General features: G+C 43.9%; 1 protein-coding gene across 1 annotated transcript; it reads right to left on the bottom strand.

Moving 5' to 3' along the window:
• MFNG (MFNG O-fucosylpeptide 3-beta-N-acetylglucosaminyltransferase) lies at positions 1 to 27584 on the bottom strand. Its single transcript, XM_044441182.1, has 8 exons — positions 27234 to 27584; positions 23926 to 23974; positions 19279 to 19381; positions 18215 to 18368; positions 14964 to 15049; positions 2524 to 2689; positions 955 to 1040; positions 1 to 67 (listed from the first exon to the last, which is right to left on the bottom strand). Exons 1-8 carry the CDS (start codon positions 27582 to 27584, stop codon positions 1 to 3), a joined length of 1062 nt encoding a protein of 353 aa, XP_044297117.1.
• Between the last annotated feature and the right edge of the window lie 304 nt (positions 27585 to 27888).

Below are 27888 nucleotides of genomic sequence, written 5' to 3'. Positions count from 1 at the left end.
CTATTGGGAGGTGGACTGTGGGCACCAGGAAGTGTCTGGATAAAGGAGGCAATGAAGTGATCGGAACCTGGAAAGAAGAGAGAAAGAGAGAAGGCATGAAAAGAGAGAACACTTGCTGCAGAGGGGGAACGGGTTGCGTAGGAGGAGCACACGTTCCCCTGTGCCCCATCCAATACCAGATGCTCTCGCACTGCACTGCAGCAAAATGCCCAGAGACAGACGCTTCTAGCCCTCTAATCCTATGTAGATTGAATAGGAACCTCAGCCAGAGTACAACCTGCCCAGCCCCTCGGGTCTGAACAACCTTGAAGGTTTGGCTCCAGTTCCAGAGACTGCAATAAAGCCTCAGCTTAAAGGATGAAAAAAGATAGCAAACTATGAAAGCAGAAATGAAGCCAACATAGTGCTGGCCATACAGTGTTTGCCGGCCTCCTTCTTCACCTACCCATATCTCTGTCAATCTTGAATCTAGGGATGACAGAGGAATTCAGTCAATCCACATTGCAATGCAACTTTTTCCCAATTTTACACATTTGAACCAATACATGAGCACAGCCCGACAAAATTTGTACTTGTCTGGATTTTGTAATAGAGTTCTCCAGTGAAAAAATGCATATATTAAGGGAAAGTGCACAAAATGCACATATTTGTGAAAATTATTTTCAAAACACATGATATTAAAAAAAATTGCAAAGATGTGTATGGTAGGCAAAATTGCATTAAAAATACATACATGCAAAGATACACAGGAATTTTCATGAGAACTTTTAAAACATTCTCAGCATTTGGGATGAACCAAAGGTAAGATTAGGAAAAAGAGAAATTGAGAAAACTCAGAGTTTTTGGATTGATTCATCCCTATTTGTCTGTATTCATGCACCTCCTACTTCAGCCCCCGTCCCCCCCTCTGCATTGCCAGTACTGCAGGGGCTTGAAACAAAATTGCTGTCATACCTGGATGGATCATCTTGCTGGGAGAAAGGACCAGCCAGCTTGATAGCATTGAACTTCTTCTCAAAAATGCCATAGCTGAGGGTAACCTACATTTTAAAAATAGCAAGAAAGAGATGGCTGGAGAAGGCACACTATCTTTCTTTCTTTCTTTCTTTCTTTCTTTCTTTCTTTCTTTCTTTCTTTCTTTCTTTCTTTCTTTCTTTCTTTCTCTCTCTCTCTCCTGTCCTTCCTTCCTTCCTTCCTTTTTCTTTCATGCCATAGCCAAATAAATTGTTTCTTTTGACTTCCACTGTCTCATGCCAAGCCACCCACCAGACTTTCTCTACTTTGTCTCTTAAACTTATGTATGAGACCAGATGACAATGTCAAGTTGTTTCCAAGCAAGTGTCCAACCGAAGGGTTGGGAACACCATGTTTAGCCATATTTCAGGTCCCTGGGTTCTTCACATCTCATCTTCTTCTTTTGAGGAATTTCCATGCAAGGATGAGGCAAGACTGAGAGCTAAGTTACAGAGCTAGAATCACATGGAGCAGCTGATATCGGGATGCTCCATTTCAGACTGAATATCAGTGAGAGAGAATATCTGAAACTCACATCCACACCCAATTTTTTTTTTAAAGAGTACCTGGTACCATCACCCAAATGCAAAACTAATATATCCAGGAAACATACTCCAAGCCAACTTTCTTGTTGGCTGCCAGATGTTCTGCTTTTAATGTGAGGGAGGTGTTTGGATGAGGGATAGGGATAGTCCAAGTAAGCCATCTTAGCATCTGCACTCTCAAATGGAAGAGTCCAGGAAATACTGCACCATGCAGTTCTGCTGCATGAGTTGCTCTGCCATGAGGGGAGAGGCAGGGAATTTCTTGGCACTTGCACTTCTGTTGCAGAAAGGAGGAGGAGACGGACACACCTCCCCTCTGCTTTGACTGGCAGAAGGCGACTTAATTGCCTTTTCGTCCCCTTGCCTCTTATTACCAAGAAGTGTCCAGGGAAGCATTTCTCAGGGAAGGCCTCATCTAAATAATGCATGATGGCTTTAATCAGTGTCACATTCATGCGGGAGACAATGCGAATGGCCGCCTTCCTGCCTGCTCCTCTTGCTCTCCTTCCCATGACCCTCCTTTTCCCTCCTTCCTGCAGACAACCCCAGTGGCATCTTGATAGTCCCCTGGCAAATCTCCATTCAAAGGCAGAAATCCCCATTCAAAGGCTGTAGCAGGCTATCTGGCCTCATGTAATGGCTGGAGAGATATCATGCCACAGGCAGTAGCAAAATAGAGCAAGGCTGGCCAGCAATCCCTGCAACAATGAATGAGTTCATCTGGGAAAAGGATTGCATTACCTCCAGGTACAAAATAAAACACATCCCAATTGAACCGAGGAAAGGCTATATCAATGCAACAGATGTGCAACTTCAAGGGAAGGAGATTGGATTCTGAACAACAAATACGTAACATGGGGGCAATTTTGTGTGTTACAAAAACTGTTCATTCGGAAAGCTCTAACTCACTCCAGTGTGGGCACAGCGATCCTCTGTCATCTTTTCGCTTTGTGCACTATCTCACCTGCGTGGTGAGCTGGACGTTCCGGATTTGCTGCAGGTTCTCCAGGTGAGAGTGAAACAAAGCACTGGGGATCAAGCGGCCCGCTAGCTTGCGCTCAATGATGTAACCCACGGTGCAGTCATCTGGCAGATGGATGCGCTCGGAGGTGATGAGGAAGTTGCTGCCGCTGGAAAAAGAGCAGGCCCAGATGCATTGAATAAGGAACTGAAGGCCGGTGTTTCCACTAGGAACTGAAAGTATTTGCGGAGGGGGTTCACCTCTCTGGCCTGTATGAATGTAGGCTCAGGTTCTACAGCAGCATAGTAAAACCAAACAAAATTTAAAATATTTCAAAATGATAACCTTTTAATAAATAGTAATACAATTTGATAAATGGACATTGTCTGGATTTGCAATTGTCATTCCATAGCACCATCATCACTGTGGTCTATTAAATACTTATCAAAAAATACCGCATTGTGGTTTGAGTGTATATAAATGCTGAACTGCAATTTCACATTTCCAGCCAATTACTGGCTGGGCCATATAGGGAGTTGTAAGCCCTTTTTGCTATCTAAACATACATAGGTTGCACCCTTAATGACTTTTTCCCCTTCTAAAAAATGAAAATACTGCATGCAATTACTGATCACAGAGTAGGAGTAGTGAATTCAAAGTGATGTAGGCATTCCTTGCTGAAGTCTGCTCTGGGACTCCAAGAGCAGCAGGGCCACTGTTGAATAACAGAACAAACACATGCCTTGCATACGGAAGTTGTCTTGTTCCACATCTGACTTCTGCAATTAAAGGGATGTTAATAGTGTATGTCCAGGAAGATCTCTGCCTGAGATCTTGGAGGTGTTGTCTGGCTCTCCATACATGTTCAGTGAGGTCTCAGTGAAGTTCAAGAATCCTCTCTTGCCACATTCTGGTCCTTCTGAAGCCTTATTCAGTCATTCAAAGGCTCACATAATGAGGGGAAGGCACCGACAACCTGATCTCCTCCACACACCACCACCAATCTCCATGAGCTGCCATCCTCCGTGTGCTGGAGAGCAAAGGTCTGCAGTAGGAAGCCTGACCCATATGTGTAGGCTCCCCACATGATTTAGGATCCTTGTGTACCAGTTCAGGCTGCGGGTCCTGCTGAGGACAAGGGCTGGGCCGCTTGAGGGGACTGTTGCACCCAGGTTCTTGGGATGTACTCAACAAACAAGGAGTCTGCTCCTGTAGGCAAGGTCAAGCACAGTAGGGGTCAAGCTTCAGGGCAGTCAGCACAGGGGAGAATCCAGACTCCAGGGAGATCAGGCAAAGCCAAGGTCAGATGCCAGTTAGAGATACCAAGAAGTGGATAGCACTGCAGAAAGCTCTAATGGGCCTCAGCTAGAAGTTAGACAATTCAGCTTATACTTTGCTCCAACAACTGGCAGACTGAGACTTAAATAGGACTTGGGTTTCCTAGGGGCTGCTAGCTGCATCCAAACATTGCATGAGTCCTTCTTGCTTAATGGGGCCATACTAGCTTTTGGCTGCAAAGTCATGGAAGGAACTGGGATGTGGTGGCAGCATCCGAACCGGAGTCCTTGGGATCCGAGGATGGTCTCTTCTAGGGCTGAGGGCCTTGAGGCAAAAGCGATGTTGATGGCTGCATCCACAGCTGTATCCTTTTCTGGTTTTGAGGGACCTATAGCAGAAGCTTTCCCTCCTGAGGAGTAAGAATCAGGACCTTGGCTCACCCCAGTGGATCATGCAGTTCCTGGGGCATCTACAAGACATCTTTACCCTTGATCACATGGAGGGCAGCGGTGTCAGGCAACAGGGGAAGGACTGAACTGGTGGGCCCAGCTCACATGTACTGCAAGATTGGGAAACCAGAGGTCCTCAGTCTAATTTTATGCGGCTCTTGGCCTAATTTCCAAAGCTCTCTGCAAGAATGATCTGTCCCTTCCCCAACAGCTCCTTGCTCAGTGGTGAGGGAGAAGGAATGGCCAGCACATTGGAGGGAGGGAAGGGGAGAGAGAGAGAGTAAAGCAGACCACCTGCTTCTGGCTCTGGCTACGCTCTCACTGGCCTCAGCGCTGCCCACCCAAGCATTTAGTCCCCCATGGGATACCCTAAGGGAATACAGCTCTCAGAAGAGCAAAGGCTGCTTAGCCATGCCCTATACGAGTAATTGTATTTATTTATTAAACTTATATTCAGCTATACTGGTGCGAGGACCTTCTAACATTTTCAGATTGCTGCTCATCTAAAGATTGTTAAGACTGGAAGGAACCCCTGAAATAATTTGATCAGACATTCTGTGTAGTGCTTCTCTCAGCTGAATGACTGCAATCTATTACTTCTAGTGGGGTAGCTGCATTCGTCTGATACAAACCAAGATTCTTGTCTTAATATATTACTACTTCAAATCCATGACAGTGCTTCAGAATGGCCAGGTGGCCTACTAATGGAGGACAGTCCTCTGTGTGGAAAGGCTGCCAGAAAATCACCCTCTCTGTGAAAGCATCCTCTTTTGCATGGAGGACTGTCCAGTCCAAGTCTGCTTTAAAGAGAAGGGACCATATTAAGAAAGAAGAGCCAGCAAAGGCCTTGAAGTTGCCCATCGATGGCAGGCACCTGCTGAGCAGACACACAGCTCCCCTGTTCACTGCCTTTCCTGCTATGATGAGACATAATAGATCTCTAATGAAATCGGAGGAAGACTTTTGCATCTAGAGATATACGAGCATGGGCAAAAATCTTTTGTTCTTCTGTTCTGTTTTTGTCATCTTTGTTTGGGCAATGCATCTCCCTTGGGGTGATGTATGAATAGCCAGGCTATGCTGCTTGTTGGATACAGCTTCTTTTACAAGGGTTTCCATTCCCTGTATGGCTCCCAGGAAACGTAGGACCAGCCTGATCACTGGCAGCCAGGCTTGTTACAGCAGAGTAACAACATGCTTGTGGGTGGAAAATGTAGAGAAGCCATAGCTACGTCTTCCCTCGCTACCCTGAGGAATCTAAAACTACTGGAAGCCTATCTGTGCACTGTCCAGGAATTGTGTGGCCCTCTTGAACATGAAGAAACTTCACTTGGGCAAGAGATGAGGTTCTCTAGACTCAGCTACATTTTGCTCGCTGGAATGTATATGGAAAGATTTTGCCTTGTTCCCTGTGAACTCTTGTTTGCCTGTACATCAGATATCTGAATCAATATCCTCCTTTAAAAGGAGACAAATTGTGCTGATCAGCTGAAAGGCAGCTTCCTCTTCCTAGCCTACTTCCAGTGCCATATGAAAATTAACAACTTCATTGTTTGATTTGCACTCCAAAAACAAGAAGGGAAGCTGCAGAATCTTCAAGAAACTCATATCAAAACAAGGGAATGAATGGTAACTTGGGTTATGATACGACAGATGTTTAGCCAGAAAAAAAGGCCTACTTCCAGCATTGCCCTGCCAGCATGGGTACCTGGGATATGATGGTAGCTGTAGGACCTTTTTCTCTCTAAATATGCCTGTCTAAATATTGCATCCTGAATGTGTATTTTTAAAATATGGGTAATCTATTAAGAAAGAATAACTCTAATGTTTACCCATTGGGGAAAAATCCAAATGTCACAATAGCACACGACATTTTATTAGGACTAATTATTGCAAACTGTCAAGCAAGATTTTGAGTTCTCCAAAATGCTTCAGGCTAGATGTTAAGGAAAACTGGAGCAGGGAGGGAGGAGGGAGAGAAAGGCCTGGCGTGATGTTGGAGCCCAAAAAGCTTCCGTTTCTAGTAGCCTTAAAGCACAATCCTACATGTGTCTACTCAAGTAAATTCCAGTGAGTTCAATAGGACTTAATCCCAAGAAGTGGGCATTCGATTGCAGCCTTAGGGTGTCATCCTAGGCACACTTGCCTAGGATACTGACACCACTTCGGGTTGAACAGGCATAATGTTGCACAATTTAGGCAAAGCGCAAGATGACAAGGGACAGATTAACACCACAGACATATGCGCACATGCTTTTCCAAACCACTTTATGATTGCAGACTTAATTAGATCAGTTCCTGCTAGATGCAAAACAGTTTTCAGATTGCACAGAAAACCATTGCAATGCAGAACCAATATGGGCAGTTACCCCATGTTTTGAAAATGCAAGGTCTAGCACTACTGAGATCTTTCTTTAGCACTGATCAGAACACATGGGTGCATCAACCTCTGGAGCAGCTTTTGTGGCTTGATTAATAAAAAAGCAGAACTGGAGCAATGATTAAAAATGATACTTGTCAAATTGCTTGGGTTGGTTTGTTTTCTTTTTCTTTTTATTCTCATAATGAGAATCAACTGTTTGTGAAAGGTATATACATTGATCAAAACATAACCTTAGGATGTATTTATGTTCCTAATCATGAGCACACACAAAAATCCTTCTTGAGGTGTTCCATTGCACAAGTAATTTTGTTGAGTAGGGGATTTTAGTAGGGAATTTCAGTGGTATAATACAGCCTAGTGTGGGTAAATCGAAATGCAGCCTCTCTCTGGCTGTGTTTCCAAAAGTATTTTTAAAGCTTTTTTAACTTATTGATCTGTGGAAATATTATTATCTATTGACTCTAGACTCCATGTTTTATTCCTCTCTGCATGACTCATATTCACGTACTGACTACATTTTCCTCCTTTATGCCAGGCATTTTAGCAGAAATAGTCAAGGTTAACAAAATGTGCTGGTTCACACAAGAACAGGGTGGTTTCCTAGCCACCACACATGTATCAGTTACTTGCTGGCCTGTTGTATACAGTTGCTCTCCCCAGACACAGGTTGTTGAGACATCTGAACCCAGTGAGGGGGCATAGCCAGGGTGGTAAACAAACCAGCCCAAAGCCAAATAGCTCATTGGTTCTGGGTAGCTTCTTAATCAAGCAAACCCCCCCCCCCCACATCCAGTTTGGACATCATAAGATGCCATGCCTAGGAAAGGTAATTATGCAAAGCGAGTCACATTCAAAGGGTGATGGACAAGGTACTGTGGCTTTACCAATGACCCCATAATTGCATGTACCAGGCTGGTGCCTCAGGCTAGTGCTGATCTTGTACCCCTCAGTTTGAACCTTGGAGATTAACAATGAAACAGAGGAAGCTGCCCTGTGGCATATCAAAACATGGTGCCATCTAGTCCAGTACTGTCAACACTAACCAGCAGCAGCCACCCAGCAGGATTCTTTCCTGGCCCTAACTTGAGATACTGGGGACTGGCCTAAGACCTTCTTCCTGTATATCCTGTGCTCTGCCACCGCAGATCCCTCCCATAGAGGAATCCTACGTATGTCCATTCACAGATAAGTCCCACAAAATCCCGTGAGACTTACTTCCTCCAAGCTGCATGGCATTCCTGAAGAAGGCCCATGCTGGCTGAGGCTCATAGGAGTTGAAGTCACCTGGAAGCCTGTGGCTGGGGAAGGCTGGTGTAAAGAACTGCCTGCAAAATACACTATTGCTTATCATTTAAGAATATTGTCAGAGAAGACATTTCATGGTATTTTAGATTAAACTACAATATATATAAGAGATGGAACAAACTTGTCTGGGATGCAGAGAAAGCAGAAGTGTCAGGAGAATTTGGTAAACTTTCAACTTATGAAGAGAAAAAAGAAATTGGGAAGCAGGTGTGTTCTGTTTTGTTTTTTAGTTGCTGGGGGATTTAGAAGGAATTCATAAATGGACAAGTTTAAAAGAGGCATATAAGGCATTTCCACTCTTGAGAAAACAACAGCATGTACTCTCACCACTGGAAACACCTCAAATTGCTTAAATATCGCAAGATATTATGGGATGTTTTCCTCCATACAACTATATCACATGGGGAGTCTTGAGTGGCAATGTGCCTGCTAGCCCACATTCGCCTTCTCTGCATTAAGACAACATCTGTAAAGAGAACCAGCCTTGCTATGTTTTGATTATGCAGGCTTCTGCATCAGGGGGAAAATGGTGAAGAGAAGTTGAGGAAGGGAGTGAGGCTGATAAAATTCTGGCAAACAAAGCAGCAAAGCAAGGGGCAGAGGGGGGAGATGGAGAGAGAAGGAAAGAGAGAGAGATTGACCTCATTAATTAAAAAATAGAGAGGCTGAGTATTGGATATTATCTAAAGAGTTCATTGATTTTTATAATCATCTGTACTATTTTTCAGATAAAACTGTATTCTGAAAATTACAAGAGTGGAATATTGGAGTACCAGGAACATTATTTACCAGGGAAGAAAGCTTGTATTCTGCTAAAAAAAATAATAAATCCCTTGGACATGAAAGTCTTCCTGGAGAGTGTTTAAAAACATTTTTTATTGTTTCACTAATCCTTTTGGACAGTTAAAATGAATCATGATGATTAACAGGAAATATCATTGCTGAGAAGAAATTATCTCAAAACACTTATGAAATGGACTCTTCCACAGTCTCCAAGATTGCCAAGGTGGACAGTTGAGAAAAGTCCCATGAAGAAAGGGAACATGTGCTTTATCAAATTTGCAGCACGATTCCATGTATATTTATGCCAAAATTAAGAACTGCTGGGTGCAGCGACATATACGGGCTGGCAGCAGAGTGCTCCTCCACAGTGCCTGTGGGTCAAACAGCTTGCCAAGGTTCCCCAGAAGGCCATGCCCCTGCCCTGACGCCATCTTTGTTCCCTTGGTTGCCAATCATTTGGTGAAGTCTTGTCTTTTGTGCAGTTGTTCCCCATTTTACTAGGCTAAATGCTTTTCCTAATGTTTATTATTCACACTGAGAGCTTTAAGCAAAAGTATGCTTTGGAGGGGGGGGGGGGAGTATTTTTGGCCCTGTCCCTTTGACTTTGGGCCATTGGCTACACTAGAATGGTGTTCCCAAGGGCTTGTCCAAAATTGAATAAAGCCCTTAGTCTGAAAGACTTTGAATACCCTTGCCTTGTAGCAGCTGTGTTTGGAATACTAACCCTAGCGAGGAAATGAATACTATTTATTCTGTATTGGGGTTTGGTTTGGTTTGGTTTGTTTTTGTTTTGGGGTTTTTTTTTTTTTTTTTTTTTTTTGATAAAGTTCAGCAGGACACCCATTTTGAACATTTATTTGGTTAAATGAGGAAGCATTTATTTTAAAAACAGTTCCAAAGGGATAAGGGAACAAATATTTAACAATGCCTGTCTCTTATCAGTCATTTTTAATCATCAAGAACTGAACAACAATGTTGTCTGCAAGATTGAGGCTGCAACCCCTAATCATAGTTCCCAGTGTGTGAACTCCAGCACTGAATCTGCCGAAAATAATGTAACAGTTTCATTAATAGGGGCTAAACAAGATTAGTAGCAGAAAAACATAGCTACTGCAAGCAAAACAATACATCTTATACTTAAAAAAAACAAAACTGGTGAGGTTTGGTACTTTGTAGATGCAGAAAAGGTGATTGAATACTTGGAATAGTCATTTGTGCTTGGGAAATGTTTGCTGCCTTCTATGCACACTTATCTAGGGGAACGTTCTACTGAATTCACTGTCACATCTCAGCAGATTCACAGGATTGCACTGTTCATCCAGAAGGACAATTTGGTAGTTATATTCCACCAATTTATAATTAACCTCCCTATAAAAATTGAGTAGTCAGATTTCAGAAACACGTCTTTACCAAAGGGTAACTAGGTGGGGTGGCCAGGTCTTTTTTCTTCTTAGCGATACCTTTAAAGTCAATATCAGCAAAAGCAGTGAGACAAACTTTGTGAATAGGATGCATGACATTCAAGAATTATGTAAATAAAATACATCTCTCCCTTGATCTAGTATTAGGGACTATTATAAGATCAAACCAGTTGTTTTTTTGTTTTTGTTTTTTTAAGAAAATGTTAATCTAAAACTCTGCCGTCAAATTTGGAAAGACAAATGATGAAATATTCTGCTTACTGAAATTTCTTGAAAAGCTCATTTTTAAAAGAATTCTTATACCCTAACCTTCCTCCAAAATGAGCACAGAGAGGATTCCGGTGTTAATAGCATTTACGTACATCACACCAAGAAAATAAGAATTTGTCTTTAAAACATCAAAACCAACAAGGCATGAATCAGATGCTTATGTTAAGAAAAAGGCCTTTAGGGGCAGGATCCAGGGTTCGAGGCATCCGGTCCAGAGCAGCAGGAGGACTGGAGGACCTTTCTTGATCCCCCTGCACCACTGGACACCCATTTTCAGCCCTCTCGATGTGGTACTTCAGTGGAGGAAAGAAGGCTGGAGCAGCACTGGGAGACTTTGTATCCTGGCTGCCACGGTTCCCTCCCTCCCTCCCTCCCCACCCCCAAAACTCCCCCAAAACTCTTATTTACAGATTGGATGGTTTAGAAGACTCTGTGCAGTAAAATCGTTGTTCTGCCAAATGTTCTGCCCCCCTCCCCCGCTTATTTGTGGTCCTTCCTATCTGTACTGTCCTGACCACAGGAAACCACCAGCCTGACCATGGGGATGTTCAAATGCACCAAACACAAGCTTGCGAACGTTCTCCAAATTCCACCTTGAGGCTTCTTCTGACTTGCAACTGTTTCAAATTGTGAGCTTTGGTTTGGTGTTTGGTCAGATTTGCTTTTTGCATGAAAATCTGTATGTATTTCCCTGCATATTTTTCAAAGTGTATGCATCAACTGCACGCATCTTTAAAATGTATGCATCCTTCTTCCATTCATTAAAAAGGATTCATGCACAATTTTTAAAAGTATGTATTTTTCAGAGGTATGCTTACTATCAAATCCTTTTTTTTCCTGCCTTTTCTGCATGAATCACACTGCAAGCTCAGATTTATATGGTTGTCAACCACAGTTTGCATACAAATCTGTGTTTAGTCTGGAAGGTGCTAACTGGATAAAATCCTGATCAAAAATGAGCCGAGAATGCAATCCTATAGCAATGATCATAAATCTGATCACTGTAAACCTCCAATCCAAATTTGGAGGTTTACAGTGGGAAGTGGTGGGGAGCAGCAGAGAGGATCTCCCCTTTAATTTGATTTGATTAATTTGATTTATAAAACCACCTCCAATAGTTCCAACTGGGACTCTCCTTCCCACCCTTCTGCCCAGAACCTTGGTGAGAAGGCTTTTTGCTCATATAATGACAGCGTTTTAAAGGAGTCTGGGGAGGCCACGGCCTAACTTGCATCCTGGCCTCTCTAGTTTCCTCCTCATCCCGCGCACTGGAACATTCCCTTCACCCCCTCTCTGAGGTCACTTTCCCAGTCTTGGAAAGCAGCTGCTACAACTTCTGCACTGGCTGTGAATGGGAGAGTGAGCTGGAGCCCCAGTTCCCAGCTCTGGGGAGCACAATCGGAGCGCTGCCTCCAGCCTTGGATCTGTAACCTGAAATACCCTGTGGCTCTTCAGACCCTGTCCAGGGGCCCAAGGATTGTTCTCTAAAATGTATTTCTCATACATCCCTAAATATGTTACGAAGTTCATTTGGACTAGGAAGGCTAAAAGGCAAGTGAATCTGGCATATTTACAGGATAGAGTCAGGAGCAGGCAATTAGCTGTTCCAAACTGTGTATTTACTACCTTTCATCACACTTAGCAACAGCAAGGGGATGTTGGTTTCTGATAAAAAGCAAAGAACTGGGACACTAGGTTGCTAAAAAAAAAAATCCCTTCCTCTGAACTGTTTATTATGGTACCATAAGATAGAGTCAATTTTAAAGAAAGTAGGCAATCCTTTACTATCAGCCCTATAGAAGGTGTGGAGGATGTATAATCCTAAACATAGCCTCAAAACTCACCTTTAGTGTCTGCTCAATATTTATAAGGAGACACCTGATTTAGGACTGATAGAGAATTTAAAATGATTGGGGTGCTATAATTTTATTATGAGGCAATATCTTATGGGTAATGGATATGACATGTTGTAGTTAGCCTTGCAAGAAGACCTTGTTGGGGGAGCAGGGGGCTCAATATTTTCAAAAATGATCATTGCTAAATACACTGTACTTGGAGGGAGGAGTCTAAGCCATCCAAACAGCTGGCTCTGGATTGGTTTCTCCAATCTGGTGTCCAGCAGCTGTCTTTGACTTCAACTCCCATGATCCCCAGCCCATACAGCTAGTGATTAGAAATGTTGGGATTTGTCACCCAAAACTTCTGAACGTCACCAGCTTGAGGAAGAAAGGCCTGGTAGGTGAGTGCTTCATGGGAACATTCACTCTTGAGCTGTTCACTCTTATACTGTTTTGGTGTACTATGTTGTGAACAGTATATATATATTTTACTATATACACTTCCTATTTTAAGGAGCATTTCTCATTTTTGAGCCAAGTCTTTTGCACTGAAGGTTGAGTTTGAATGATTTGGTTATTCTTCTGCACTGTCCTGCAGCCTGCCCTGCATCTCCTACTCTAGGCTGCTGTTCAATGATGTGATGGAGTTCCTTGTTCCATCACCAGCACTGAAGGAGGTCACCCGCCTGCCCAGTTGGGGTCTCTGCATGGAATGAGATGGAGTTCTATCTTCAATTCAGGCAGCAGAATGTCTGGGGCCAACCCTCTGCCCTGGGTCTATATGCCTACATTTGGAAGCCTGTCCCATTGCCCCCAAGAAGAAAACCAACCTTGGTGACACAGGTTTGGAAACCGCCTTGCAGAGTGGATTTGTTTATATAGATAAACAAAGATGCGTCTGTGCATATACATATGTGTGCACGTATGAACCATGTGTATTCAAGGTTGTAAACAAAGGACCTTTTTAAAATATCTTCACTTCACTGAGCATCAGAAAAGAATTCAAGGTCATTGGAGACAATAATTGGAGCATAATAGCTGAAGATGAATGACAATGGATTTGAGCCAGTGTGCCCTCAAATGTAGTCTAGGGGAATAGAAAAGAAAATGTCTATCAAATTTTCTGACTGGTACCTGACAACTTTTAAGAAACTGTTTTGTGTTTAATTAGTTCAGCTAATTGCAAGAGGTCTGGCTCCTTCCTGGCTCACATTATTCATATTTTGTGGCATCTTCCTGAAATAAAAATATACTGGCAGGCAAGGAGTAATCTAGTTTATTTAAAATATTACTGATTACTGATTATTACTGCTGGTTCCACACGTGATTCTTTTTTGCAACAAATGTAGAAAGGTTGAGACCTGAGACCTCGAGTTTGTTATTAACCTTTTATGTGCAACCAGAATTAATTTGGCAACTAACTGGAAAAAGGTGACAGAGCCCAAGATTAACAACTGTGTGGAAAACATCTGGCAATTTGCCAAAATGACTAAACTGACAGATTATATTAGGGTTTTGGGAAGGGTGCCAGTTAGATAATGTTTGTAGAACGTTGGGCCTAGTTTACTCATTACTGGAATGAACATTTTAATGATAATGTTCGCCCATATGCTTTGTTTTGGTAATTGCAGAAACAACTTCTTCAGTGTCAAAGTAACTTTCATAATTTGTCTTTGGTCTGTTTCAGGGACTGGGGAATCTGTGGTCCTCCAGATTATGTTGCACTCCAATTTCCATCCACCTCAACCGGAAGGACCAACCCTCCCATCAGGTGAATTGAAGACTACACCTCAAGCAGTGGAGTAGAAGTGGTGAACTGTGCTGCTCCCCCAGCAGATGCTGCGGTCACTGAAACTCCCATCAGCCAGAGCCAGGCGATGGGTAGGGGGATGAATGGACTCCTGTAGGAGCCATGCCAGCTGCTGCTTCTGGCCGTGCGGCTCTCCAGGAGCTGCCATGGCAGCGATGGTAAAGGCAAGGGGAAGGGCATGATGAAGTTTGGGGGAAGGGCGAGGATTCACGCAGCAAGTGGGCAGGGGGGCTTGCAACACAGGAAAGGGGAGGGCTGGGTGGGGAGGTGGCAGCACCAGTGCATGGCTCTCATACCTCTTGTGGCTGGAAAGCTTGCTCTGGCCCATCAACCAGTCTGACCAATGGTAAGAGAAGCTGGGAGCACCAGCTGGAGGGTTTCCTAGCCCTGGAATATCTCTTTGGTGTATTTCCTATGTTCATCTCATATAATATTGAACATTTTGCTCCATTTTGCTCCATGAAGCAAAATGAACAAAACATGGTAAAAAGAGATAATATAGCAATGATATTAATCAAAGATGCTTTGATGGCAACCCTATGCCCACTTGCCTGGGAGTAAGATCCGATGAGATCAATAGGATTTCCTTGTGAGTAGAGGCTTTAAGAGGAACCAAAATGGACCATAACTGCGTACCTAATGGACCCCAGATTGGTGGATCCCAAGATTCTAACAAAAAATAATGAAAACATTGTTGGGGTGTCACTGGCCAGGTGGAAGCCTGATTTAGTCTTAGTATTTGGGAAATCTATTTCATAAATGCCTGGACAGCACAAGCTACTTGGAAGTAGTTTGTGGCAGCATTCATAGCACCAGAGGAAGATAAAACATCCACCCTTAGATGCTTTATGTAGGATCACCTGGCGATCAGACACAGGTCTGGTATCTACCAGCTTCATCACTCACCTTGCCCAAGGAGCCATCTTGGTGGCCAGGCTCTGGCTGATACAAAATCCAGCTCCTCCAGTAGCAAACCAAAAATACACCAGTTTCTGACAAGAGAAAAATGTGTCTGGATTACAATAAGACAGAGATGAGCAGGTGGTAGATCAGGATGCACTGATCCACAGGGAAGCTGTATCAGATCTTTTCCATGTTCCTGGTCCTTAGTGCTATGTTGCACTTGACTCTGCCTGGCGTGACCTAAATTCTACCTTTCTCTGCAATATGACACCGACTTCTGAAAAGAGAAAGCGGGCCATAAACCACACATGAGAATAATACATGGCACCATATGACTTTATCTCTGTCCAGATAGGGACATAATTTAAATATCAGCCAAAGCTGATAAAAGACATCCCGTGCTATTGAGTCCATCTCTGCCTCCAGTGGCAATACTGGATCCAAGAGCACACCAAAACTGCAAACCTGACCCTTTATGGGCATGTAACCCACCTGCCTCCACCCCAGAACAGTTTAAACATCACTTAGCCAGGGCAATATACTACCCACAACAGTACCTCTGTCTATTACTGTGCCCAAGCACTGATTCAGAAGCTCTGCCCCTCTTTTACAGAGACAGAGCTGGGTGTCATATGCATATTGATGGCACTTCGCTGCACACTTACAGATCTGCCCACAGTTTCATGTAGGTGTCGAAGAGCATCAACAACGGGACCCCATGGAACCCCGCAGTATAGTTGCCAAAGCAGAGAGCAATCATCAGCCATCCCGTGCAAATGGAAATACTGCCTCCAGTTTCCAACCCATTCTGCATATCCAGTAGGAAGCCACAATCAACGGTGTTGAAGGCTGCTGAGAAGTCCAGGATAATCAACATGGACACACTCCCACTGACCTTCTCTCAGCAAAGGGCATCCTGCGGGGTGACTAAGGCAGTCTCTATTCCAAACCCAAACCTGAAGCCGAATTAAAATGGATCTAAATCAGGGGTCTCAAACTCAACTTCCCTGGGGGCCGCTGGAAGTAGAGTCGGGGTGAGGCTGGGCCGCATCAAGTATTCCACCACCGCGGTGGTAGTGGGCTGCTCATCCCGCGGCCGGCCCGGGCGCCGCCGGCCGGCGCTTTGAAGGCCTCAGGGGCCCTCCCCCGTGCCCTGCCCATCCCAGCGGGCCGCGAGTTTGAGACCCCTGATCTAAATAATCAGTTTCATTCAGGACAGCCTGGAGTTGACCAGCAGCCACTCACTCAAACACATTGCCCAGGAATGGGGCGTTGGCTATTGGCCTATGGCTGTTAACATTATCTGGGTCCATGTTAGGCTTTTTCTGGAGAGGCCTAATTACCACTTCCTTTAAAGAAGCTGGCACTTCTCTTGAGGAGGATTTTACAGCCACTTAGACCCAACTGGATATCCCTTCGCTATTAGATGAGTAAGCCAAGAAGGCAAGGGTCAAATACACAGTTAGCCAGACTTGGCCAAGCACTTAGTCTGTGTCCTTGGGCCTCAAGAACCAAAATTCATCCAATAAAACCAGACCAGATGGTACTCTGGGCATTGCTGCTAATGGAACTGTATTATGGTGTCAGATTCATGTTTGAGCAACTTGAGCCTCAGAGTGTCATGCAAACTTGTCACCAAAGGATGCGCTACTAAAGGTTTCTCTCCCTAACCCGGATTGCAGCAGGCCATGAATCACTCAGAAAAGTTCTGCTGGACAACAAAAAGATGCAATATTGGTGAGAAGGACTTCTTTTTTGCCACCATCACCACCACAGAACAGGCTGAATATAAGCTCTAGCCTGTGCTCAGTCAAACTCAGCACAAGTTTTCCTCCACTTGTGTTCCAGCCATCTTCCTGCTTGTTTCCCTTTCCTCTGATCAGGCATATATCAAGGAGCTAACTGGGCCCTGCTCAGAGGAAGAATGTGCTTAGGCCAGAGTCATCTCTGCATTCCACAGAGTGACCTCGGCTTCTCTAAAAGCCCCAGTCATACCAGCAGGAAAATCCCCCAGAGCCCTCTGGAGTAGCCTCAGTCAGCGCAGCATTTTAATAGGTCCCCCACCGTTGTGTGGGAAAGGCTGCTGGGGCTGTAAGCTCAGTAGGAAATGCCCTGGGCCTGTCAATAGGACTGATGTTCATTCCCCCACTTTCAGATCACCATCATCCTGCCCAGTTGAGAAAACCAAATGAAGCATGTGTTGGGCTGATGATATACAGAGAGAGCCCCATGGTGGCCATGACATGCTCCGAATCCAGCAGCCTCAGCATGGAAGCTGAGTTCCTCCGGAAGCATCATTCTAGGGTTCCATGCCACCAAATCCAAGGCAACCTTGTCAACTCAAGCAGGGACGCTGATGGTTAACAAGGTAGGTGGTGCACCAGCAGATGCCTCAGTCCCATGTACCCAACACAAGAGACAAGCACTCGAGGTCAGTGCTGAACTGGACAGGGAGCCCTTGGAGAAAGGGAATTCCTGCACCTCCCCTTCCCACCACCAGGTCCCAGTAACACATGCCAGGTCACTCCTGTCATCTCCAACGAAATGATGGCTGAGGGAGATTTTGCTTTGGACTGACCTGGACTTCAGCAGCACTAGTAGTAGATCCCTGGCCCTCACTGCAGCACCGAACAAGAAGCAGGTGAATGTAGGCAATTGCTCTTCTGTTATCCAACTGCTGCTCTCCTCCACTGTGCAATGCTGGGGCTTATTAAGCTAAATGGTTGTGAACTGCCCACCTGTGCTGGGATGTGTGTCTTTCCTCAAGCAAGCAGGCAAGACTGCAGAGGCAAAATATTAAAAGTATATCTTTGCCAGCAATGTTGCAGTTGCCCAAAATGTTCTCGCCAGTGATGCCACAGAATTAGAGCCAAAGGCCAAGCGCCATTTGGCTGTTGCCCTCTGGCTTGTGCCAAAGTCTTGCACCTTGGCCAGGAGCAGCCTGTAAGTGGAGGAAAGGAGGTAGACATCCAAAGCCAAGTCTTTCAGGTGGGAAATAGGGCTTCTCTCCAGCAGGTTGCATTCCTACCCCCACCAAAAAAGCAAGATCTACTGCCTTTTCCCCATTTGCTGAAGAGCTATGCTGTACTCCATCTATGTTGCTATGTCTCTCCTCCCTGACACAATGGGACCACTTGAAACAAAGGAATAAATCAACTTTTTAAATACTCATGTAGAAGCCAACTCCTCACTGACTTTAATATTCCCAGGCTGTCAACCTTACTTAGTCCTGCCTGGATAAGAACTTGACTTACTGTCTGGTTGTTAGGCATGTTTTCAGAGGCGTGAATTGGCCTATTCAAGCTGGGCTTCCCGATATAAACATCCTGCTCTGGAGAATAAGAAGACAAGAGCTTCAGCAAAGCCTGGGGGTTTAGGTAATTATCATCATCAAGGTGGCAAAACCAGCTGGAAAAAAATAGAGGGAGATAACTGATAAATTCAAGAAGGGGATATTAGTTCCGTTGTACTGCTGTTGCCAGCTTTGAACAACCTTTGATCTCCATCCTACCAGTTAAATTGAGGCTATATTTAATCTATCCTTGCTGCATATATGTTGCTGTTCTCTAGGGCCAAAGCAGATGTTTTGTAAATACATAGCATGCATCTACCTAACTGGTTCTTCTTCAGTTAATTTAGTAATTGGTCCTGAGATGCCTTATTGGTGATTGCTAAAATTATTTATATTGTATAAACAATATGTTGTGTATATTGTGTTTACTGTCCATATAAATGGACAAATGCAAATTGCTTGCATGTAAATAGTTTTCCTATTGTGTACAAAATTGTATTTTAAAGGTTCTACATCTTTGTAACCCAGCTAGAGAGTTCTGACTTTTGGGTGGTATAGATATGAAATGCAATGAAATTACAAGCACACACCGGGGTGAGATGGTGTTAATGCTTATCAGAAATAACATACAAGGATGAGGGAAGTTTTACATATTTAGTTCCAGTACAATTGGAGTCTAAATCACACACAGAGAGCAAGAATGCAGGAAAATACATTTGTATTGTCTTTCAGAAAGCTAAGCCTAGCATTCATGATGTCAATGCACTATCTGGAAGAAACTAAAAAGAGATTCATGGTAATTTTCATCAGGTAGACCCAGCTCCCCAAACTGTGCATTTTGCATGAGTCCAGATAGCCTCCATTTGCAATGCCCTAGTAGGACATTTTGGAGGGGCAGTTTGACTGTTAGTCCAACAGTGGAGCAAGTATTCATATGTATTGACACCATTCATATGCCAACAAATAATTCAAACTGCTATGAGTCTCACTCTTCATATCTCCCAATTCAGGTAAGTGTTTGCTTACCTTAAGCCGCTAGCTAAAAATGCGTCAAACTCAGCTGCCATTTTGCAGGAAAGTGCCGGGTGGCTGTGCTCAGGAGAACAGTTTGTGACAATCACGTGATTGCCTAATGGGAAAAGAAGCAGTGTTCTGGTTACAGTGGCCATGTGCCCTAAAGTACAGAGGACTGTACTCTATTAGGAGAGCTGTTGATCTTCTACTGGAAGGTATTCTTTATCTGAAAGATATCCAGTCTAAGTCTGGTTTAAGGAGGGCTGAGACCAGATCACCTGTATGCTCTCTCAGTCATATACAAATTGTTAATGCGCAGCTGCAGACCCCCTGTTCTCCCACCTCATGGTTCTTGAGAAGGGAGAGCAGACCTTGAAATACCCCATCTAGAACATCTTACCAGTCACCATGTGTTACCTGGTCACAGCTTTCCTCATCATCGTAAAATGTATTAGATTTTTATTTTAAGTTACAGTAATTATTTCTATACCTGAATTTAGCCATGTGCATGAACATATGCAAATTATATTCAAATAAGTGGTACAGCATTTCCTATTTTTTGGTGATGCATATATGGCCAAACTACTGTGGATAAGCATGTAAACATATCCTAACTTACTGAATCATCTTAAACATAAGGACTTTAAGCTCTCAGTGGAATGAGGAAAGGAGAAATTTAGGGCTTTCCCAGACAGCCAACCAATGGAAGGCCAAACTGCATTTGAGTGCCACATATCTCCAGGTCTTCCACAACAGAATACCAGTGACAGCTAAAGATGGCTTGTTAGTTAGACCAAGGGTGAGAAACCACTTTTGGTCTGAAGAAAGAATGACCCCGGCCTGGAACATCAGGAGCAACATAACAGCAATGGATGGACTCACCCCCCGCCCCACTGCCACACACACCCCCATGATCCTAACCATGTGAGTATTTGAATAAGGCTAAGGAGACCATGGCTCTAAAGCAGGGATGAAGCCCTTGTGGCCATCCAAATATTTTGGCCTAGAACTCCCATCAGCCAAAAGCAGCATGCTCAACAAAGAGAGAGTATTGGAAGTTTCCACCACTGTTGTGCAGAGTGCACACCTACAGGAGTAAGCAAAAGTAAGCATTATCACAGTGGCTCTCTGCCCAATGCAAAGAAACTAGTTGTTTCCATAGGGGTCACAGTGCTGGAGCATTTTTGTCCTACTTTACAGAAGATTGCTCTGTGTTTGAAGGGCTGACAGTCGGCAGTCCTCTACCTGAAGGTCCGTCCAGTCCAAGTCCACTTTAGAGATAAAGAACTATAAGAAGAGGGAGCTAACATGTCCTGCCAAGTCACCCATCCACAATCAGCACCTGGACAGCAGACAGGGCAGGCCCGCAGCTCACCTGTCCATAGTCTACCCATTGTGGTGAGATGGCCAATACTTCTAGTTAAATTGGTGCCATTTTCTAAACTAGCACATATATTTGCATATGAAAATTTTATGTAAATTGTATCCTTCCTTCCCTACTTGTGCAGCCACCATAATCCACTCAGAGGCCTTAGATACATGCTTCTGAGCAGGAGTTGATGGGATCCCTCTCCCTCTCCCTCTCCCTTCCTCCCTTTTTAATTTCACCAAAAAAGCTAGGATGTATACAGGGAAATTGAAGTAATAATTCAGAACTTTAGTTTAACTTTTATGCAGTGTGTAACATAGATTTTTTTTAAAAAAAAATGTTGTTGAACACTCTATAAAATTATTGATTGCAAAGACAGGCAGGGAGTGTTCCCTCAGGAATATGTTGTGTTTTTCTAAAGGAGTCAGAAATTACACGGTCAGGGTGCTGAGGGGCAGGCAAGGAGCTGTAATGTGGCCATCATTCTTCTCCAGGCATGACTTAAGAAGTGCTGATGACACTTGCCCAATTACCTTATGCACAGTAATCGCATTAGTAATGATGACACTAGCCAGGAGAAGAATCTCATTTTCTCAGCAACAAGAGACTGAGCTTCTGAGCACTGGGCAATGAGGTACGTCCTCAACAGAAGCACCGTCTAGCAGCTCCTGCACCAAATGCGTAGACTGGAAGAGCCCTGCTGGGTCACGCAACAGGTGTCTGAAGGCCCGCGTTCTCTTGTGGACAGCCAGCTGAGTGCCGGAGGCCCAGAAGCAGGACTGAGTGCAGTAGTACTCTCCCACCCATGTTCCCCACCACGGGGGCATGCAGGAGTACTGCCTCCAGTACTGGAGAGAACATACTGTCTCCATGACTGCTTGGCAGGAAAAGCCTTATTCCCCCATTACTTTGTCCCCTTTTAAAGATGTCCAAATTGGTGGCCATCATGACTTCTTGTGCAAGTAAATGCCACAGTGGAAATATATACAGTGTGAAGGACTTGGTTTTTTGTTGCTGTTGTTTTGTTGTTTTGTTTTGTCCTGAATCTTGCAACACTCAGCTTCATGGGATGACCCCAGGGTATAGTTTCCCGACAGCTGAGGGAAAATATCTCCATATTTATTTTCTCCATACTATGTAATTTGTACACCTTCATTATTTCCCCCTTATTCACCATTTTTCCTGGGTTAAAGAGCCCAAACATTATCAACTTTTCTCACAAGGTTTGCTCCAATCCCCTGATCATTTTGGTTGCCATTTTCTGCATATTTACCAGCTTAATTATGCATTTTAAATACTCCCAAGATTACCTGCCAATTTAAAATGTTTCTTTTTAAAATCAGTACAGTACTTAACCTCATATAGGTATGACTTCTATTTATCAAACATGTATTCTTTGTTTCATAAATACAGATTTCCTTCATTTTGGCTGTTCTGGGGCAGGGTAGCCATCAATGGAAATTTTCTGGAGAACTGTACAAGACATGATAAATGAAATTACTGGTTATTTGGTATGTGAAGATCCAAAAATAGTTTTGTTATGTTACCTTAAGGGCTTTGTCCATGAAACAGATTTGGATTGAAACTGGTGATAAATCTTTGTGCAGCCAATATATAGCAGCTAATTGGAGAGGAAAAAGCAGTAACACTCAGTTTCTGACTGGTATTGTAAGATCTGAATCACTGTACTCATGTCTAAATTAACTCATTACGAAAGGACTCAGGAGGGTATTCAGTCAGATAGATTTATTGAAAGATGGATAGGATGGTATAAGCTTTCAGGATAGGATCATAGGAAAGAAATTACACTTTCTTTCTATGATGTAATGAAAATATATCCTGCCTTACTCCTTTTCTTTATCATTATAGCTTTCTTTGTATTTTGCATTTTAAATAAATTAGCAATAATAATGAATACATGAGATAAACAACCAACCCTGAACTGAATCTTAACAGAACCAGACTAATTTGTTGTGAATTGCTCATCTTCAGACTAAGTAAATCTGCACAGATTTGCTTCTATACTTCATTCTGCTTGTGCTCATTATTAGGAATGGAAAATGTTGTGCTGTGAAATGAAACCCATTTCCTCATCACTGGAAATTTTGATAGGGTCCCTACGCTTATCTATTCTGCCTGCTGCGATTTCATTGCATATATATTTTTGTCAGAACTTACCCTTATAGCCTTAAGGGCTAGAAACTCACTTTTCTATATAAAACAAAATCCGTGATTTTTCAAGATGCTAAATTCTGTGCCCAATATTAAATGTCACCTGTTTTCAGAATACTGTTCTGGTTTCCTGTTTTTCTGAGCAATGAGAAGTATCATGGCGCAACACTTACCCAAGTTTGGTTACCTTTCAAAGGAGGTCATGGGAGAACTTAAGGACATTTTGTGAGATTTGACTTTACTTACAAATATACTGAGCATAGGTCAAGGCCAGCTACAGTGGCCACTTATGCATCACCAAAATGAAATGAAACAAAATGCCTACCCAAACAACAGGGCAAAAAAGGACATAATTGTACATTAAAGGGGGAATATATGCACAATTCAAAAGCACTGGAGTAATTTATGCAGAAATATAATGCACCTCACTGGAGTGGGAAAGCCTGTGATCGGGTGAACTGTATGCTAGCACAGTCTGTTGTTCATGCACAGGAAATTTCAAGACCTCAAATGTGCTTGTTCACCTTACCAAAGTTCATTCTTTTTAAACTAAACTTGAACCACACCACCCATCAAATAGAGAACTAACTATCCAGGGTTATTAACACTCCTTTGGCAAGTCCACGACCCTGGCCAGATATTCCCTTAAGGCAGACCCTCCCTGATACGCTGAGAAATCTGTCAGCAAAATCCAAAGCCAACCCTGTATAGAAAATTAGATCTGGCTCTTGGTCAGAAATGTAGGAAACTGCTGTGGTTCCCCCTAGCTCCTGAGTATCTGCCCCAGGGTGGACAGCCTGGAGATCTCCAGATGTCTGAGATTTCTCCCAGTATACCCAGTGGCCAGAATTTCTGGGAATAGAAGTCCAGAGTATCTGGAGAGCTAAACTGACCGGTAGCATCTCTCCAAGATTTCAGTCACAGATCTTCAGCAACCCAAATTGTAGATTCCAGGACTGAACCTGGAAACGTCTGCATATAAAGCATATCCTCAACCACCAAACGGACCTTTCCCCAAGATTAGCTATATAAGGACACTTTTAACAAAGGAGGATTTCCAATACACAGCACAGAAAAGTCAGTTAGCAGGTGTTGTGCAATGGTAAAGGTTAGATTACCCAGTCTTTCCTGCAGCTCATCATCTTCTTTATCTGTGAAGACATATGTCTGACAAAAAGAAGAGAAAGGGGTTACTCCGGTGTCTAAAAGTTGCTGTTTCCACATGTGACATCCAGTGACAAGCCACACAATTCCTTCAGCTATGCATAATCTGAGATGCATTATTACTAAACATTGTACGGCATGAGGTGCTTCCAACACTCTGAATGTGTTTTCATCTGTACAAATGGAATAATGATGCCCCCATCTCACAGGGATGCTGCAAAAATAAAAGTTGTAGCGAGTTCAGATATTTTTAAAGTGGAACATGATAACTGAAAATGAGCATCTGCCCCAGCTTTTTTACATAGAAAGAGATAAACTCCTCCTAGATTAGCCCCTTTTTATCTTTAAATCTTGTTCTCTGATGGCTTGTACATTCCAATTTCAAATGTTTTGAGACTCTTTTTTTAATTAACATGAGTTCTCCCCCCGCCAAAAAAAAATCCTATTGTGGTCTTGAGAGGGAGTTGACTATTGTCCACAGCAGCCCCCTATTTCTTCAGCAACCACTGTCTCCTGGTGGGGGGACTGACCTGGGTCCATTGCCCATTCAGTATGTTTGAAATGGTTTTGGAAACATGTCTATAAACCCAAGTCCCTATCACACATTCATAAGGTACTGAACTGCAGAAAAAGCAGAAACTTTGTGGCGAAAGGAAGCTAGAGTTCAGAAAAGAACATCTGCTTGTGTGTAAAAGATCTATAAGCTCCCTGCTGTTTCTCAGCCCTCCTCCTCTTCCCCCAATGCTTCCCAACTCCTCTTAACAACATTGTGTGGCATGTTCTCCCATCCCAAGGGCAAGAGTGGGGATCACGTCCAGCAAAGAATAGCTCCTCTCAAGCGGAAAATGGGCTTTCAAGGAGCCAAGGGGACTGAAAGAGAGAGACACACGAGCCTTAAACAATCTCCCCACCAGCTGCCTGCAGGCTGGTTAAACACTGCGCTTGCATTATGTATTGAAAAGGGGAAAGTCATTCAGACAGTGGCCCGGCATGGCACGTGGGCCTCCCCTGGGTCTGACCGTGGCAAGGCCTTTTCATGCATCCAGCCTGGGTATTATTGTGGGTCTGTTCCCAGAAGAAGAAAGGCCTGGGACAGCTATAAAGGTGAGGAAACAAAAAGTAACCAGAACCATGTGAGGCAGAAAAATGCCCAGCGCTTGGAAGAGGATGGAGCTGGCTAGGCAAATATGGCGGGTTTGCTCGATGCCTGTGCTAATTGGGGATGTGAATCGCGAAATCATCAGGCAATCAGAGGTGTGCCTGCTTCTGAAGGGGTGTTCAATGCTGAGGTCCTGAAGGCCTATTTCACTCAGGACTCCAGGCAATCGAGTCTGCCACAGAGCCCTCACAAGTGTTCCTGCATGGAAATATGTCTCTGCAAATTTGTTTTGTCGTGGCTACGCTTCACTGTTTTATGCCTACACCTAAATGTATTACGTGAGAAAGCCCACAAGTAATGTGTTTTGGAAAGCCAGTATTTCTTTTGCCTCTGGTCTCATGACCATTGCTACACACACACACACATAGACACACACACACAAAACTAGCATGGCCGCATACATGTAACCAAAATAAGAGGAAACACATCTTGGAACAATATTCCATATGCAAATGTATCTGTATAGATGCACTTTTAGACATCATTCCTGTAACTGAAATAGAAATATAATCTATCTCACCAAAGGACAGGCTAAGCGGCCCAGCTCTCTACTTTGTTCCGGTAGGCAGGCGGTTTCCAGGCCTTGCTGGTTCTTCCCCCTTAGAGTTCTTTGACCTCAAACCAGGCTTGGTCTGGACAGCCCATCAAATAGAGGAAGCCTCCAAATAGATCATTATCCTCTGACAGCTCTCCAAAATTATTTGCAGTAAAACAGAACACCTTCCCACCTGCATGTTCATCCAGTCTTTGTTGGCTGGACAGCCATCTGAGAGGGATGGTTTAACTTGGTGCACTGAGCTTGGTTGGACCCTCTGGCTTCTGGCCCCTTCCAACTCTGCTATTCTATAACTCTGAGTTAAGGCAGATACCATTCGTTCAACGTCGTGACCATTTTCAGCCAGTCTTGGAACCATTCCTGATCACTCGCTCTTCACCCTGACTGGTTGCTCTTTTGGAGACTGATTGTTCTTCTGCAGATGTGACAGTTCACACCCTATAACCAGGGGCACCATCTATAGGTGATCAATCTACATAATATTCATAAGAAACCCTGGGGGGAGCCCTGAACAAGAGGTATGTGGGACCAGTTTGGCCAAAGGGAATAAGCTCACTGGAAAGAAAGCTACATCTTCATCAGGAATCCCCCAAACCATTCAGCGAACTAAAGCTGGATGTTTTGAGAAAGTGCCCACCCTGTTCTGCATTCCTCCCTCTCTTATTATCTGCCTGCTTCAGATCAATGTGGTTTCCTCCCTCAATTTGATTTGAGGTTCACTAAGAAACACTGCTGCTTCTTTTCCTGGGTAAAATAAAATGACAGATGAGCAGGATCAGCAGCAGCATAATGAACAGTGGAAGGGATAGAATACCCGAGCATTTGAATTCGTGGTGGCAGGGCTTCACGCAACATCTGCTTAGCACAGGGACTTTGAGCCTCAGGCCCAAGGGCCACAGTTCTGTGTGCCTGCGGGTCAAAATGCGTTACAACTTTTGGGCCCTCTGGGGTCCCAACAATCCTACATTCTTTGCCTCAACCACCAATTATTTGGTGACTGCTGGCTTTGGCATTTACTTTCCCCATGCTAGAAGGTTGACATAGTTTCCCCAAGGCTTACTTATTGGCAGGAAGATCTGTAAGCTACAATATGATATTTTAGGGATATGGGCCCAGCTCTTTTGCTTTCAGGAACACGATCCCCTCCCAAAAATATGCTTGTCTGAAATAGAATTTGAGCCCTGGGCTGAAAGGGATTCTGCACTAGACCCTAGAGCAAGGCCACTAAACCTCGGGTTAGTCATCATCTCCCAGTCTCACCTACCTCACGGAGTTGCTGTGAAGAAAAAATTGGTGGGAAGCCATGAATGGAGCCCTTAGATCCTTGGAGAAAGAGCACGACAAAAATGAAATAATTCAGCAAGTGCATCTAAAATCCCCTGCAAACAAAACAAAAAGTGCTTCCAGATTTGTCCTTAGTAGAAAATCATTCCTTGGTGCAATTCTACATAGAAAGCATTAAATTCTTCCAGATAAACTTTGGCCTCTGGCTTCAAGACTAGGAAAGACTGAGGCTATGCAGCCCTCCCTCTCACCTTCATACCAACCTGTTCTTTGACCCGGGATATCCAGGTATCCAGCAATAATCCCATCCTGGTCTGGTGGAACTTCCAAGTTGTCTTTACAGCAAAGAAGAGTTCCTCAAGCAACAGGCCTTTTCCAATACTGGAATGCGCTGTGAGGGTCTTGAGCTTTTCATGCTTTGGCTTCCTGGTGCTATTGAGGTCCATCGTATCCACCGATGTCCTCTCATGCTGTGCCCATCTATGAAAGGGTTGCCCTGCAAGACTATGGTCATTGACGTCCTTTTGGATGACATAATGCCTCATGGAGAGGAGTGCTGTGCTCACAAGAAGGAAAGCAACTCCAGAGAAGGCCCGGATGAGACACTGGTTCATTGCTCCTGCTTTTGATCCCAGGGCGAGGAAATTGAGGGTGTCCCCAATTCTCCCTTCATGCTTCAGTGCCTGCAGTGCTAGTTCAGTTCTATACCTTCACCCTGAAAGGAAAACGGCATTAAGCAAAGAGACAAGCAAAGAGATCCTGTCAAGAAATGCTCCCGGAATGCAAGAGGAGGAGTCCTGAGTGGGACGTTGAGGTTCTTAAAGCTGAAATTATCAAAGAGTTCTGTCTCACACTAACCCCCCACCCACTCCCCATTCACACCTAAGGCTATAGGGAAGCCTCCAGGGTAGACACCAT

Source organism: Varanus komodoensis, unplaced genomic scaffold, assembly GCF_004798865.1.
Source record: "Varanus komodoensis strain SLA01 unplaced genomic scaffold, ASM479886v1 scaffold39, whole genome shotgun sequence".
Taxonomy (NCBI): domain Eukaryota; kingdom Metazoa; phylum Chordata; class Lepidosauria; order Squamata; family Varanidae; genus Varanus; species Varanus komodoensis.
Note: the sequence above shows the minus strand (reverse complement) of the source record. Positions and strands in the feature narration are given on the sequence as shown.